This window comes from Castor canadensis, chromosome 1, assembly GCF_047511655.1.
Source record: "Castor canadensis chromosome 1, mCasCan1.hap1v2, whole genome shotgun sequence".
In the NCBI taxonomy this organism is placed as follows: Eukaryota; Metazoa; Chordata; class Mammalia; order Rodentia; family Castoridae; genus Castor; species Castor canadensis.
In genome coordinates this window covers 6011111-6027306 of record NC_133386.1, presented here as the reverse complement: position 1 = coordinate 6027306, position 16196 = coordinate 6011111, and the positions used below count along the sequence as shown (strand labels likewise).

The 16196-nt window shown below is 39.4% G+C and overlaps 1 protein-coding gene across 8 annotated transcripts in view; it reads right to left on the bottom strand.

Moving 5' to 3' along the window:
- Nucleotides 1-16196, bottom strand: part of Prkn (parkin RBR E3 ubiquitin protein ligase) — a 1269303-nt gene that overhangs the window by 1024822 nt on the left and 228285 nt on the right. For all 8 annotated transcript variants that reach the window (XM_074070800.1, XM_074070813.1, XM_074070825.1 and 5 more), the window contains exon 2: nucleotides 14590-14753. In XM_074070800.1, coding sequence (XP_073926901.1) covers nucleotides 14590-14753 — 164 coding nt within the window. The remainder of the gene's footprint in view (nucleotides 1-14589; nucleotides 14754-16196) is intronic.

Below are 16196 nucleotides of genomic sequence, written 5' to 3'. Positions count from 1 at the left end.
CATTAAAACAGTTTATATTTCAATGCTTGCCCTGTACCAATTCAGTTTTAATTACTCCTCTGTAGGGAATATGCTTGAGAAGGAAATGAAACTTTGGTTGCAAGTTCCTTCTGTTATCAGAGCTGTACCAGTTACTCTCTGAGGAAGGTCAAGAACTTCTAAATGGGAAGTGAACTCATCAGGGTTTTTAGAGATCCTTTGTATATTGTTTATCAAAGCCCAATGTCATCAGTTAATTGACTTGGTTGAAGAAGCATCACCATTTATTATTTCATAGATAATGGCACATATGTGTGACTGTTATGAGTTGTGGACCTTAAAGATCATCCCTTTCATCCGGGGTAAGACCATAGGTTGAAATAGTACAAAGATGAGAGGTATTTTTGGCATTGAGTCTTACTTCTGTCATCTATTTATCGACAGGTAAATTAGTTAATATACTTTTGGTTTAGTTTCTTTAAAGAAGACAGGGATAATAGAAGTGAAGATAAAATCTGCCCCACCAGGTGCTGTGAAGGTTCAACAAAACAATGTTTGCAGAGCACCTAGCACAGTGCCTGGGACAAAGTTTGCTCTCAAATTCCACTTCCCTGCTTCCTTACTAATGCATAGCCTGTCATAAATAAAACATCAGGCATAATAAGTTTCCAAGTGAGGATGCTTCTTCTCACAGTTATTAAAAACCACCTAAAGGTATATTAAGCAGATTCTCTCTGGACCTCACACCTGTGGCTGTGGCAGGATGGATGTGTGAGGTGTGGAGGACAGGGGAGGGATACTCTTTTCCATTAAGACAAAGCAATGGATTTGACTCAGTTTTCCCTTGAGCTTGGGTCTAACACTTGGTTTAGTCTTGCTTTGGCTTTTTAGATTTAGTAACAGGAAAGGAGAGTAGAAAGTTGAAGACTATTACTGGATTGTTACCAGAATTTCAAGTCACTGATTTTTCTGGCTCCAGAAAAGAGTGAAGCAGTTAAAACCATTAAATATTTCCATTTACTCTGAGTTATCTCTTACTAGGTGATAGATAATTTTGCTTCTTATACTTTTTATGACACAAACTACAGTGGTTTGTTTTCTTTATTCATTCCTAAATTATTATTTTAGTATATTTAGATGTTGTCTATTAAAATTAGAGAGGTTTAAATTGACTACACGGCTAGCTACACAAGCCATATCATTGATCCTAAAATAAAATATTGGGGCCACATAATAGCATCTCATGGTAAGGGACACATAACTGTTCCAGTGTAAATTAGACCTGTTCTAGAGTCTAGAGCTGCTATCACTCGTGAAATACGGCTAAATGGAATTTGTCCAAAAAGTAAGTAAGCTATGTGGATGCTAAGATAGGATGCAGAAGGCTTTGAGGGCATATCGATCACCTTCAGCCATTTGAAAAAATTTGCTGGAAAAGGCTTCTCCTGGTTTGAAAGGACAGACCAAATGCACAGGTGGAAGCACAAAGGCAGGATGAGGAGCCCAATCCCGTGTCTGGCTGAGCCTGTGCTGACTCCTAGGTGGGCTCTGCACATCTCTCCCGCTCTACCTTCATGTTGTCAAGCTGCTCCCTTAAGAAGACCACGGTGGGCACATTTACTCCACCACTATGTAGAACTACTGCAGACCCTGTAGCTAGAGGCTTGTTTACAGAGCAGAACCGCTGGTTTTAGACCTAATTAGACTTGCTTACAGCAAGCAAATAAAAAGAAGTAGGTTGCCTTATGGAGGATGGATGGTGACTAAGAATGCTATAGATGGAAAGAAATTGTGAGTAAAATTTAAATCATCATCACATAAATAAATTCAATGAGGGACCAGAATGTGATACATAAACAGTTGTTATTCCTTAGGTTTAGTTATTTTTGATTTGCTTTTCTAACATCTATAAAAACACTATAGATAAGACCAGGTATGAGGGTGTACCTCTATAATCCCAACTTTGGGGAAGGTGAAGATTGGGAGGATTGTGGTTCAAGGCTCACCTGAGCAAAAAGTAAGACCCCATCTCAACAAACAAGTCACATTTATAATCCTAGCAATGGGAGAGGCAAAGGTAGGAGGATTGAAGCCTGAGTTTGGTTTAAAAGCAATAAACCCTATCGGAAAAATAACAAGAACAATAAAGGGCTGGCTAGGGAGTGGGGGGGGCATGGTTCAAGTTGTAGGAGCTCCTGCCTAGCAAGCATGAAGTCCTGAGTTCAAATCCCAGTAACATTAAAAACAAAGTTCTAATTCTTTTAAAGGTCTCCCATCAATCCCTTCAGTTAAAAAAAAAACAAAAATAAAATTATACAAAAATAAAAATAACCTGATATTGAATGAGAGACAGTCCATTATGACATTCCTCCATCTGAGAAATTTAAAATGCCAAGTCAAACATTGAACCTGAAAGACCATCAGCAAATTAGTTATATTTTTCTGATTAATAATACCATACCTACAAGTAAGCATTTTGGTCAAACTAAGCCTTACGAGTAATTAGTGAATTTATTGTTATTTTCAAAACTCAATACCCTTTGATATTTTTCTCCTATCTGTTCAAATTCCTTTTTTTAACTTTCAGTGATATGTTTTTAATAAATTGAAATGAATTGTAGGAAGAATTTTCCCATTGTCATAAGTAAGTCTTTTAATAGTTTATACAGCTTCCACAGGAAAACTCAACAATTTTTAAAAGATTGTTTAGATTCAAGTTGGATTGAAGAACCACACACAATTATGCCACTGGTGTTGGGTGGCACAGAAGCCCATGCCTGTCATCCCAAATTATGTGAGCTCAATTGGGAGGATCACAGTTTTAGTCCAATCCTGGTAAAAAATGTTCCTGAGACCCCATCTCAATGGAAAAAAGTTGGGTGCCGTGGTGCACGCCTGTCATCCCAGCTATGGCAGGAAACATAAAATAGGAGGATGTGGACCAGGCTGGCCTGGGCAAAAAGTGAAACCCTGCCTCCAAATAACCAGAGCAAAAAGGGCCGGAGGCTTCTACCAAGCATCAAGCCCTGAGTTCAAACCCTGTGACCGCCAAAAAACCCAAACACACACACACACACAATTATATTTTATATATATATATACATACATATATATATGACAGTGGGATGGAGTTCAAGGCAAAGGATAGAGATGAACTGAACAAGAATAATACTATACACCATAAACAATATCTAAACATTACTGACATATAAGATACCAACTATTTCTTTTAAGCATTCAAATACAGACAAAAATAGACTAATTTAATCTGCAAAGCAAGAGCCACACAATCAGCTTCAAGTGGACTACAAAATTATAATTATGCAAATTCAGTATTTCCATTTCTTCCTTTCAGTAGGTCCAGTAATGCAGTTTCTCTTTGTGAAGCTCCTGACCTCTTGCCCTCTATTTTGCATCCAAGTGACTCACAAACTCCTCAGAGCAAACTCAAATTATGGTAGGCCCCTCGCCAAGCAGATTTTGATCAGTAAGTACTCTTGTAAAGTCGTGCCCAAATAAAATGGAATATTGAGACATTTAGTGCATGAAAGACAAATACCAATGCCACTAGAGCAGAATGGGCTCTTTCTTGTCTTAAGAAAACAGTTTATCAGAAGTTGAAATCAAAGTCGTGCCCACATATACGCCATAAATGTTACTTAGAGACTAGCTTAGTTTGTGTGGAATATGTGACTTGGCATGGGTAAATTCACTTACTTTTAGAGTGTTTTAAGACAGAACAAATTCTGTGCTGAATCAACTGCAAATCAGAAACAAAAGTTTCATCTTTTCTTCTGTGAGTTATTCATCAAATTAATAATAGCACAAAGTTTTCTTAGGTCAATCTTTTTGAGGTAAAATTTTATTGAATACTCAAAACAATTGTACAGGTTCGGTGCAATAGTTCACACATCAAATCTCAGCTAATTGGGAGGCAGAGATTAGGAGGATCACTGTTTAAGGCCAGTGGGGGGGAAAAACATTAGGCAGACTCTATCTCAACAAGTAAGAGGGGCATCATGGTACAATTCTCTAATCCCAGCTATGTAAGAGGCATAGATACAAGTACGGCAGTCCAAGCCCAGCCCAGGCAAAAGAAATGAGAACCTACTTGAAAAGTAACTAAAGTATAGAGGGCATGGCTCAAGCAGTAGACTGCTTATCTCACAAACATGAGGCCCAGAGTTTGAATCCCATTACTGCAAAAAGAAGAAAAACCTATATAAAATGGGAAAATGGCAGCACTGTTGCTATCTCCATTCTCTAGATGAGAAAAAGAAGACTAAGGAATCTCAGTGACTGCCCACCCCAGCCAGTGTGACTCTTGAGGCCATCCCATCCGCCTCATTCCAGCAGTGCACTGGCAAGTCTGGTGGAATCCTAACTAGTGATTTCATCTACATCCCACATTGCAGGAGCTATGATGCCTCTGATAAACGTGCTGGTAAGCACTGGTGGGAGAATTCGCCACTGTGAAGGGAAATACACAGGCCTGCAGACTTTTTATGCTCCAGATGAGATTTGGCTCTGAGGAACACGATAGGTGCATCGAGTAGCCTCGCTTTACTAGGCTGAAGTTCCTAGTGTCCAAGCATTAAGTGACACTGGCAATGTCCTCAACAACTTTCTGTTTTCCTTTTCTCTCCCTTCAGGGCAATGTTTTGATGAATTATGCATAAACATGATGCAAACACATAGACTCACTTCCCTTTGAAATACGTAAGGATATAAAAACGAGCAGAAAATGTCCTGGGTAAAACCTGTATTGAGCTTTCAAAAGCTGCATATTTGAAACAGTTTGTCATGTATCTAAAACATAAACACCAGCGGTCTTTCACACCCTCCAATGTCACAATGTTTTATTAATTTAAAAAGCCAGCTCCTCGCCATGATTAATCTCCAGGGGAAATCTTAGCTGAGTGACACCTGTGAGTGCAAACTGAACAGAGCCAATGCCAGGGCAGGAAGCATTCAATGGTAAAATTCCCAATGAAATGCAGTTTATAGAAATGCACCCATAAAAACTAGAGCTTTTTCCCCCAAAACTGCATTTCCCAAATAAATGGGTATTGGCTGGTAGGAAGACAGATATGCATAATAAGCTAAAACAAATAGGTTTTTAAAAATTGTACAGACAGTGGATACTAGAGCTGGCACAAAGTTTCTCTAGGAGAAGCCTGCACAGCCGTCAGAATCCGCACCGTGTGCTTCCATTCAGAAGAGTCCGTGTGTCCTGTTTTAGCATACAGCCAAAGAACTCTCTCTCAGCACACCTTTCACCCCACCGAAGGCTACCAGGGAACATTCAATTATCTGGTGTCAATTTCAGTTAATTAAGTTACTGCTGCAAAATAGTTTATGAGGATTACGTTCTTGTCAAAAGTAAATTATGTCCTTTCCAAAAACCATATTAGGACAGGAGAGCAAAACTGTTCCTTTCTCACTTCATTGTGTTTTCTGTCTTATGGCCATCTCTGAAGGTATGCCTAAATTATTTTAATATATGTATTTAACTTTATCCATCATTTAACCTATATCAAAAGAAAATGAAAGAGAGTGAATACTTACTGCTGTTAACCTATGAACTAGAGCTCTGGCAAAGCTACCTAATAAACAAAAAAACAAGGAGGTATAAACTCTCCTGTTTATCCATTCTAAGTTAGGTAGCAAGCTTCAAAACAGCTTTTTCATGTACATTTTTTAATGTTCTCTGACAGTCATATCAGCCTTCCTATAGTCACCTGGCGAAAAGGGAAGAAGGAAAAGGTAAAATTTGGGTAAAGAATCTTTGAGCTGAAGGTTTAGAATGAATAATCTAGGCATAGACACAAGTTCTTGTTTCTTAAATTTTTCTCTAAAGGATGGTGACTGCATTAAACAAAACCTCTAACAACAGCAGGTCAGTTGGATGATGGAATCTCAGTCCAACAATGTAGATGTCAAAAAAGAACATTTGAAACGTGTACTTCAGTGAATAGTCAATTATATTTCATGGTGTGTGAGCTCTTTCATTTACCAGGCTTCTTCTGAGGCAGGCCTCTGTGTTGTTAGCTCTAACAAAAGGCATCCAGCCTGGGGTTTGGGATTGACTCCTACAGAAGCTCACTCCCTCACACACTGCCTGCTTTGGAAGCTGAGCTCATTGTAGACAATGGAGACATGTGTGGCCTTTGAGCGTGGTGAGTCCATTCACAGACAATGGACCTTCGGCCTCTTATAAACTAAGAATATCTAATCTCAACATTTGTTTTCCTTCTTCCAGTCAGTACTTATCCATGGCAGTCCTCAAAGATGTTTCTTAAGTCCACAGGGGCACAGAAATGTCAAGACTTCTTTTGAACAGAAAAAATAATATTTCTGATGGTTCTGAATTATGCAAACAGCTAAGTAATTCTGAGTTTCTTTCTTCCTGACACACACAACCAACCAGAGACAAACAGATGAAACGAGGGTATTCCTGAATCAGTGAGCACTTGCCCTGCACAGATGGCTGCCCTGTGATGATGTCCAGAACTCATCAGCTCTCAGTAAACAGCTGGAGCTTGGAAGCAACTCCAGAGGTATCTACACAGCCCTAGACAAACTACAAGCTGGTGGTACCATCGATTAGCAAGCCAACCTGCAGAAAAGATGCTTGCACAGTCCTGCAGTGACTGAGAAGTCGCTTGCACAGCTGTGCTTCTCTACACAAAGAAAACACTACACTCTTCTCTGGATAGTATGGGGTTTAGCCTGTAGCCTGTTTTTTTTTTTTTTGTTGTTGTTGTTGTTTGTTTGTTTTATCATCACAGGGGAAAATGAATTATATCAGCCATGTATTCTGTCATTTGCAAAATTATTTCTTATACAAGCAGGAACTCATGGAAATACATTCAACACTCTAAATGTATCTAACCTCTTTCTGGTACTTGATAAAGTAAAAGAATTTTTAAATAAATGTAGCTATCAAACGAAATCATTTCATCCCTAAATTCTTCCTATTACATAAATGTTATGATATCCATGAGAGGGGAGTGTTTTTAAGTAAATGTTTTCCCTAAACATTATAACCACAATGTTTCCATGAAGTGCTCATTTGTTTCTGAAAATTGTAGTGTGCGACTCTCAAACAAATTTGCAATGTATGTACAACTAGAGCACACAACTGTCAAGAACTATTTGTTCTGTGTTTTGCTGAAATATTTGCTAAAGGCTTTGTAAATGAATACTAACCACATCTATTCACATCTATATGGTGCCAAAGATTCAGTCTAAGCATTCAAGAAAGATGTCTTCATATTTGTCTACAAGTATTATTTACTCTACACTCTTGCTATGAATTCATCTTTAATGTCTCTGCTATCAGTTATTTTTCTAAGTATGATAAAATCCTCATTTAATAAATATTTTACCTTTAAAGTAGATACAAATAAGAGCTTGCTTATTTTTAAGAAAGAGGTAATTTCAATTCCTATGTGAAAGTGGGCAGATATTCTGGGGTTTTTGCTTTTGTTTCTAAATTAAACTTTAGTTAGATGCACTTGAAACTCAGTTTTAAGAAGCAATGCAGAGACATCCCAGGGGCCCTTCTCCCAGCTGCCCCGAGGTAATAACTTACAAAGTGACTGTGATATCATTATTGTGCCACCAGCAGTGGCCTTAAGCTTTCTATCCTCCTGCCTGGCCCTCCCCAGTAGCTGGGATTACAGGCGCTTGCCATCACTTTCTCTGGCTTCCTTCAAGATTTCTTCTTTACCTTTAGTTTTAAGAATTGTAACTATGATGTATGTTGGCATGGATTTCGTTTGATTTTTCTGGTTTGGGGTTTGCTCAGCTTCACTAGGCTGTAAGTCTGTCTCTTGAGACATTTGGAGAGGTGACAGACACTGTTTCTTTGAGTACTATCTAACTTCCATCCTGTCTTTCTAGTATTCCCATGACACAAACTTCAAATGCTCTGTTATAGTGTCAAAGGCCCCAGGGCTCTGTCCTTTTCTCACAGTCTCTTTTCTGTTGTTTGACTATGTGACTTCTATTGCTCTATCTTCCAATTTGCTGGCTTTTTCCTGTCTCTTCCATTCCTTCTGCTGAGCTGAACTTTTTGCTTCAGAATCTTAGACTCTCCATTTGGCCTTTGTTAGTGTTGGTGGGGTGGGCCTCAACTTTTCTGTGGTGTTGGGTTTAGCAATCTGGTTATTGTCTAACAGTTTTCTATGTCATTAGGTGGTACCTTTCTTGGTCCTTTGGATGAAGTACAGGACATTATTGGGGCTTCCTTTTCTTTTCATCTACATATGTTGGCATTTCTGGGTTGCCAATTTCCTCAGCCTTAAGTGGTAAAGGGAAACTCAAGGAATTCATGCATGCATTCTTCCTTGGGTCCCAAGGTGCCGTGGTCAGTCTGCATTCTTCCCGCCACCTTTCAGGACTGTCACATGTTTGAACTTCATTTAGTGACCACACTTCTCACTGTGCTCAGTGGGAGTAATGGGGTAAGAGCATGTCTACTTATCTCTCAGGAGCAGAACTTGTGCCAGATCATCTGACTTTTCATGTTCACAGTTTTCCCATTTTCTTTAAATTCTTTAAAGCTCTTAAAAGTCTTGCCAATAACAAAATGGAACAGAGTAATATATAAAGAAAATAATGATATTCTGACAAGGCTTCCTGAAATGGACTGCAGATATACTCTCCAGGAACTGAGAAGTTGAAGAAATTTTTTCAAATGTTGTAATATCAGTTGTATTATACTATGATAAATATTCTGTACCAGTTAAACAAGACAAAGCAGCTTAGTTATATTATGAAACTTTTTATACAGTGAGGTCTTAAGCTATTATTTCCCAAAGCATCTGGGGTAAGCCACCAAAAATACTTTCCTCCTAATAGAAGTTGAGAAATGCTGACCAATGCCAAGGTCACTGCTGCCCAAGCAGTGACCATGTGTCTCAGCTTGCCCAAGATACTACCAGCACAGAACTTCTGTATGGGAGTAATTATTAATAGAGCCTTCTTTCACTCTCAGAAGTGTCCCATTTTGAATGATACGCATATATCTGGTCATGTAATCTATAATAATTATGAAAAGGAAATGAAAACAGGAGGGAAAAACCCAGCCAGTACACGCATGCCTGTCATCCAATCTCCTCTGTTACTGGACCCACCACGTAGCTTATGTGCATGGTTCATTTGCTTTCCTCAACAGTCATTTTACATTTTGTGCTCCCACTGTAAAGTACCACCCTATAACTGAGCAAGCAGGCTAGGCAGATTGCTGAAACTAGACAGTATAGCTAAGACAGAAGGTCCCCTGGAAACCTGCGTTATGACCTCCCCATGACCTTGAAGGACAGAAAGAAGGAAAAGCAGGATGGACCAGAATAATGACACTCTAAGGACTAAGGCACAACCAAGCAGAATGTTGTAGACACAGCCAACCAAAATGCTGCTTTCCACACACCTAAGTAGCATGGAGGTTGAACAAAGCCCTGGGGAAAAAGAAGCATCTAATATTCTATACCCAAGCCTGGGCCAAAAAAACTGGCAAATGAAAAATCTTGGGCCCCTGACAGAAAATCTTTTGCCCTCTTTAGTCTTTGTTTCCTTTTTGTGATTCTGGTTAAAATCTAGGTGGATTCACAAGTCTTCCATTCTTGTCTTATTTCCCGGGCTATTCTTTTATTTAGAAAAATCTCTTAAGTTGGTTACAACCCCTTTTGACTTCTGGGGGACCAATGAGAAAAAAGAGAACACAAAATAGCTTCACTATTACATTAACTAAATACAAACATGTTTTTCATGCATTGCTGAAATACATGATGAAATGTGTGTGTCAATGTGAGGGGGTAATGGGGTACCCTGACACTTTGGCTAACATTATTCTGAGTGTGTCTTGAGAGTTTCTGTGCATGAGACTAACATTTGAATTGGTGGACTGATAGGCAGACCACCTGAGCCACTCTGTTAACCTTCTTTTGTGTTGGGTATTTTCCAGATAGGGTTTCACAAACTATTTGCCCAATCTGGCTTCAAACCTCTTGATCTCTGCCTCCTTAGTAACTAGGATTAAAGGCGTGAACCATTGGTGTCCAGCAGTGGGTCACAGCTCTTGAAGGCTTTGTAAAACAGAAGGACTCACTGTCCAACAAGGAAGAGGGAATTCTCCTGCTGGACTACCTTGAGCTGAGACATCATGCTATTCCTGCCTTCAGACTTGTACTTGAACTGAAACAACTGAAACATTAGCAACTCCTGGGTCTTGGGCTTCCTGGCCTTTGAACTGGAACTACACTATCAGCTTTCTTGGTTCCTAGGCCTTTGGACTTGGACTAGAACTACACTACCGATTCTCCTGGGCTTACAGTTTGCAGACCTAGGATTTGGGGATTAGTCAACCTCCATGGTTACATAAACCAATTCCTTATAATAATTCTCTTTATAGATATAAATTGTTACATGTGTGATACATATATGTATATATAAAACATGGATGTATGTGCATATTCACACATTGTATTGGTTCTGTTTCTCTGTAGAACCCTGACTAACACACTGACTAATATGAATAACACAACTCATGTGAATGCAATGTATTCTGCTCAGACAAAAGTCCATATAAAGTCTCAAGTCTCTGCCATTTTAATAGTTAGTTGAGTTATAGTCTACCAGCTTTGGTATACACAACTATACCAGAGACTTATTTTCCTTATTTAACTTTATTTTTATTTAGTTTATTTTATTGCTATTACTGGCAGAATTGGGATTGAACTCAGGGCCTTGTGTTTTCTAGGCACTTGCTCTTTCACTTGAACCATACCTCCAGACTTTTTTGCTTTTAATTACATTTCAGATAGGGCTATCATTCATTTTGCCTGGGAAGCCTCAGACCACAATCCTCCTATCTCTGCTTCCCAATATCAAAGATTACAGGCATGAACTACCATGCCCAGCTTACTTTTGAGATAAGGTCTCCCTAGCTTTTTTTCCTGGTCTGACCTTAAATCATGATCACCTATCTCTGTCTCCTAAGTATCTAGGATTATAGGCATAAGCCACCATCACCAGATCCTCCTGGTGCAAGTTTAAGTAATAAATTTAATATTATAGAGGTGTGCGTTCAGGAACTTTGATATGCAGTATCAAAGACTGGAGACAGGGTGGCATACCATTCAAATGGGTCCTGAATATTGCAGTGGGTCCTTGCAAGTGCTGACAACAACTCTTTACGAAGAGAACAGTTATTTTCAGCACATATAGTACAGTAAGATACTCCCACTCTTATCATTGCCTTACCGCTCATTTGTTGTCAACATCACGTCTATGATGAAAAGGAGTCTTCCGTTAAGGTGATGTCCTAGCTTCTGAAGTGACTGCCTAGTGAGGATGAGATCTTGATGCTGACAGTGCTAACAATCACCAACATTATACAGTGCTTACCATATGTCAGATCTCTAAATACATAAACTAATTTATTGCAGACAAAATTGCAACATGATACGGTATATTCATATTTCTGTTTTGTAAAAGAACAAACTGAGTCAAAGAAAAGGAAAATACATGAAGTATGTAACATACATTGAAAGATCATTTTGTCTTGAATTTGTAACATTCAAAACTAGGCATAACCAAACTTCTTATGAGCTAAATTATAATATAAATACTGTGAAATATCATGCATACCTTAGAAATGAAAATTATGTAACATGAAATAACTTTTTTTGTTGTTGTTGTTTTTGGTAGTACTGGGGCTTGAACTCTGGGCCTCATGCTTGGCAGAGCAAGTGCTCTTCTACTTAAGCCACTCTGTCAGCCCAAAATTATATAACATGAAAAATGCATCTGATATAATGTTACTGGAAAATGTCTAAATACAAAATTAGTTCACACTAATTATGACTATATAGGAGTCAGATTTGCATAAAGTCAAGGGCTAGGAGATGCAGTACAACATGGCATAGGACCCACTTCTCCTCTGAGAACCCCCTTGTGTGTCCTTCCCTTCAGTGACAAGCTGAACTGAACATATTACGCACTCTTGTAACTCAGCACTGAAACCCTGCCATCAGGCTTGCACCTGTCACTGACCTAGGCTTTACTTTAGGACCCCAGGTTGCCCAGTCACCAAATTCAAAGGCTTTCTTCTTCCTCATCCTCCATCTTTTCACAGCACACATTTGTTTCTACCAATCCGCCTCCCACTTTGAACCTTGCCCTTTTAATCCCAAACATCATTTACTAGTTCTCCACTTTTATCAATGCCTTCTTTGCCTGTAAGGATGGTAAATGTTTTCATTTGTCTTTATCCTTAGAGTTTAGGGGGTTTTCAAATTATTCTTCAAAGTCCCAGTTGAAAGCAAAGTACCACATGTATGGCTTCTCCCCTTGTTACCTTAATGAAGAAAATGTTCATGGCAATTGTACCTGTTCCAGTGACTGAAGGCCTATTTAGCAGTCCTTAAACATAAAGCACATCCCTAAACTCCTGGCCCAAGTTCTCAGCGGCCAGCTGGACATTTCCACACATATCTTGCCCACATCAACTCTCATCATGCAGAAAAACTCAGTACCCTTCCTAGTCCTCGCTAAAGATTGCCATTTTTCTCCATGACTGAACCCACAGCGCCAAGCCAGTCAAGGTTCTGTCAAAAACAGCTTCAAACCCTTTCTTTCCCTACCTGCACCATCACCTCTATGTTCTAGAAGAACAAGAACCCATCCATTCTTCCAAGTCTACTCTGTGCTCATAACTCCATCTATGGAATCTACCTGGATTCAGTTTATCCATGAGATCTTTCATGTTGTCTTCCAATTAGATGTGTTTTCTTCACCTTTAAAACTTCATAATACTTATTTTTCACTTGTAATACAGTAATAATTATATATGTGTAATTATTACTGTATTATATATGTATATAATATATATATATAATAGCCAAATAGCTTGAAGTTGCTGATGACTTCACTTTTGACTATTGTAAACCCATATGGTTTAATATAAAATTTCATTTGATTTCAGACCCCAGATAAACACCAGTCTCCATGAAGATAGGGGCTGAGCTTTGCCTTTCTTTAGATCCCCTGAGAGGCCTGGAATATCAGAAAAGTGTTTAAGAAGTGTTTGTCAAAATAAAGACTCTTAATTCAATAAATATCTTATATATAGATATTTGTAAAATAAGTTATGTGTAGCAATTATTCTAACTGAACATGAAATAGCTTACATGGTAAGGAAGGGGAAAATCTTTAGAATCTGAAAGTTCTGGTAGTATACCATATTTAGATTCAAGAAGCTGTTTTGAAGTCATTTATTTGTGAAGTATTCAGAGGTTGGCAGGTACAGTGAAAAGCTTTTTAGTTGACTGAAATAAGAAAAAAAAAATCAAAACACTTTTTAGCACATACACTCCCTTTATAAAAACAAATTGCCTAAAAGCAAAGCACAGCAGCTTGTGCACAATGAGTGTGCCCACCAGCAGCAGCAGGGAATGTAGGAAGAATGATGGGGACAATTTGCATTTCTATGGCATCTTTGTATACCCACATTCCAGCAGCATTTCACAAAGCAGTAAATATCAGGGCCCAGATGCCAGAGAGATTGGACATAGAAATAAGGACTGACTGGACTGGGGTAGCCAAATACAGAGCTCCTGACTTCGTAGTGGTCCCTAGAAGGAGAGTAATTAATGGGTGCTGGTTAAGAGAGGGGAACATGTGTCTGGAGGGCCATTTACAATCACTGGGACCATCCACAGAGAGGACTTGGTCTCTCTACCTCCCACAGTCACTTCAGTACATGAGGAATTATATCTCCTGAACTTCCCATCAAATCACTGATCTCTCATTCTCACTCATGGCCCTGTCAATCAATCAACTAACCAGTTCCTCCCATTCCTACAAAAATCACTCTAGTATTGAATTAAAGGCAGAGAAGAGAAGAGAGTGGGGCTTCAATAGTACAGCAGTGGTGGGTGCCTGGAAGTCCTAGGGCAGGAAGGCAGAGACCTCCATCCACTCTACAGTGGGACAGGGGTTCATTCTTGGGGCAATCTCACTGAACCTTGGAGAAAGTACATACAAAGATGTATTTTTGCAGTGCTCCAGTCTCCCTTCCCCACCAGCTCTGGGGCTGTGGGACTCTAAGACTGGTTAGGGAATCCTCAGAGCCAGCACCTGCTCCAGGGCACCTAGCAGCAGCCTTGACTGTCCTCCAGGGGTCACAGTCAGGTTACAAATCCCTCACAGCTCTGGGGCTGAGCAGCCTGGTTGAGAACAATTTATTCCAATCCTTCTTCATTAAGATTCAAATGGAATAAGTATGGTAGACATTGAACAGAGCCAGAAATTGTGCCTTGCTGTTCCTAAAGTCAGTAAACGTTTATTCACTAAGCCTAGCTTGTTGGTTCTCGCTCACTCTCACTCACTCACAGTTGTTCTTCCAATCCTTCCTGCTTGCTGTTTTAATGCATAATTAAGAAGGTCAGAATTAATGAAGCAGTGTGGAGTAAAGTTCAAGAAATCCCCAGGCACTATTTATTCTATTAGATCTCGGGCATGAATGTCAGATTGGCAGTATAAGCTGCATCAGCCATGGGCTGGCTGCATCCCTGGAATGACCCACCCAGGGAGACTCACCTGCACAGTCAGGTCATTCGCAAGCTCCTTCCCAGCAAAAATCACACGCAGCTGGTCAGCTGGAACCCCCTGTCGCTTAGCAACTACTTCCTTGAGCTTAAAGATGCTGGTGTCAGAATCGACCTCCACTGGGAAACCATGGCTGGAGTTGAACCTGACAAACACTGATCAAGAAAATGGGAAGGAAGAGAAAAAATAAAAACATCAAAACATTACTTCAAGCCCTTAAATAGCAATTGCAACATTTCTGAACCAACTTACCCCTCACCTGCCTTTCAATGAATGGCATATCTTTTCATTCACTTATAACAGAAAACTTATTTGGAGCAATATTTGGAAAAAAACAGTTTCCTCCTGGAATTTTCCTTTTATATATTAGCCAGTGACCCACAAACCAAAATTGCATTCTCCTTTTGACATCTGTCCTGGAAAACAGTGAGACTCAGCAGAACACTTTCTTGACTGGAATTGTGAGATTCCCACGAGTTTATCCAAGAAATTCAGCTCCAATAGCCTGAACAAACTCTCACTCCTTCCACAGTGCCTCTCTGAATAAAAATAAAAGGCGATGTGTTTATGCTTCAGAAAGAAAAGGAGAAAATTAAACCTGCTTTACAGCTTAGACTATTTGGGACTATGTCAAGAGCTCTGGACTTTAGAGGGTCTACAGAGAAAGTTATTTATTTGCATTTTTTCTAAAGCTAATGACTTCACTTCCCCTTCTGGAACCACTTTTGCCATGAGACTCAGGGTGGGACCTTCAGCCTTTCCCATGGTACCTTTTTACTTCAATTGCCATGCCATCTCTTCAGATTCTATCTGCCCTTTCCTGCCCATTCCCTCCCACTACTCTGTTAGGCTTTCATTAAATCCTTTCCAAAAATCTTGTCTTAGCTTCCCAACTGGAGTTGTGGTCCATGTTCTTCCCTTCTAAAATGCCCTATACCATACCATTCTGCAAAATTAGCCTTATTAATATTCTGACCTTATCATATCATTAAAATCCCTTCAAGTCTTCCTCTGTCTTTTGGAAGAACAATCCAAAGTCTCTCTTACTTGGCACAAAAATACATTATGGAAAACTACTCTGCACAATCTCTTGCTCTTGTGTGTTCCCTCTCTCTTTGATCCAATCTATTGAATCCTGTCTATCTCCATGGTGCATTTCAAGTGTGACCTCCTCCAAAAGGCTTCTTGCTATCAGCCCCAACAAGAAACTGATCTTGCCTATTCAGGTCTCCAATGGCATTTATTCTGTATGTCTCTTAATTCTTGCCTCTTTCCTCATGGAAGCAGTACAGCACAGAGGATAAAAGTACATCCTTCAAGGGCTGGAGGTGTGACTCCACCTGTCTTGCAAACAGGAAGCTCTAAGTTCAAACTCCAATACTGCCAAACAAACAAACAAACAAAAAAGTATGTCCTTCAGAACTAGGAAGACCTACACACCAGTCCTGTAGGCTCCTTAACTGGCTCAGTAGACTGGGGGTATACATATGTACACATTAACCCTCCCTCTTCAAGTCTTAGGACCCTAATCTTGAATAATGAATAAATTGGGGATTATGTTATGGCACACATCAAACAATATTTATAGTGTTTAGATG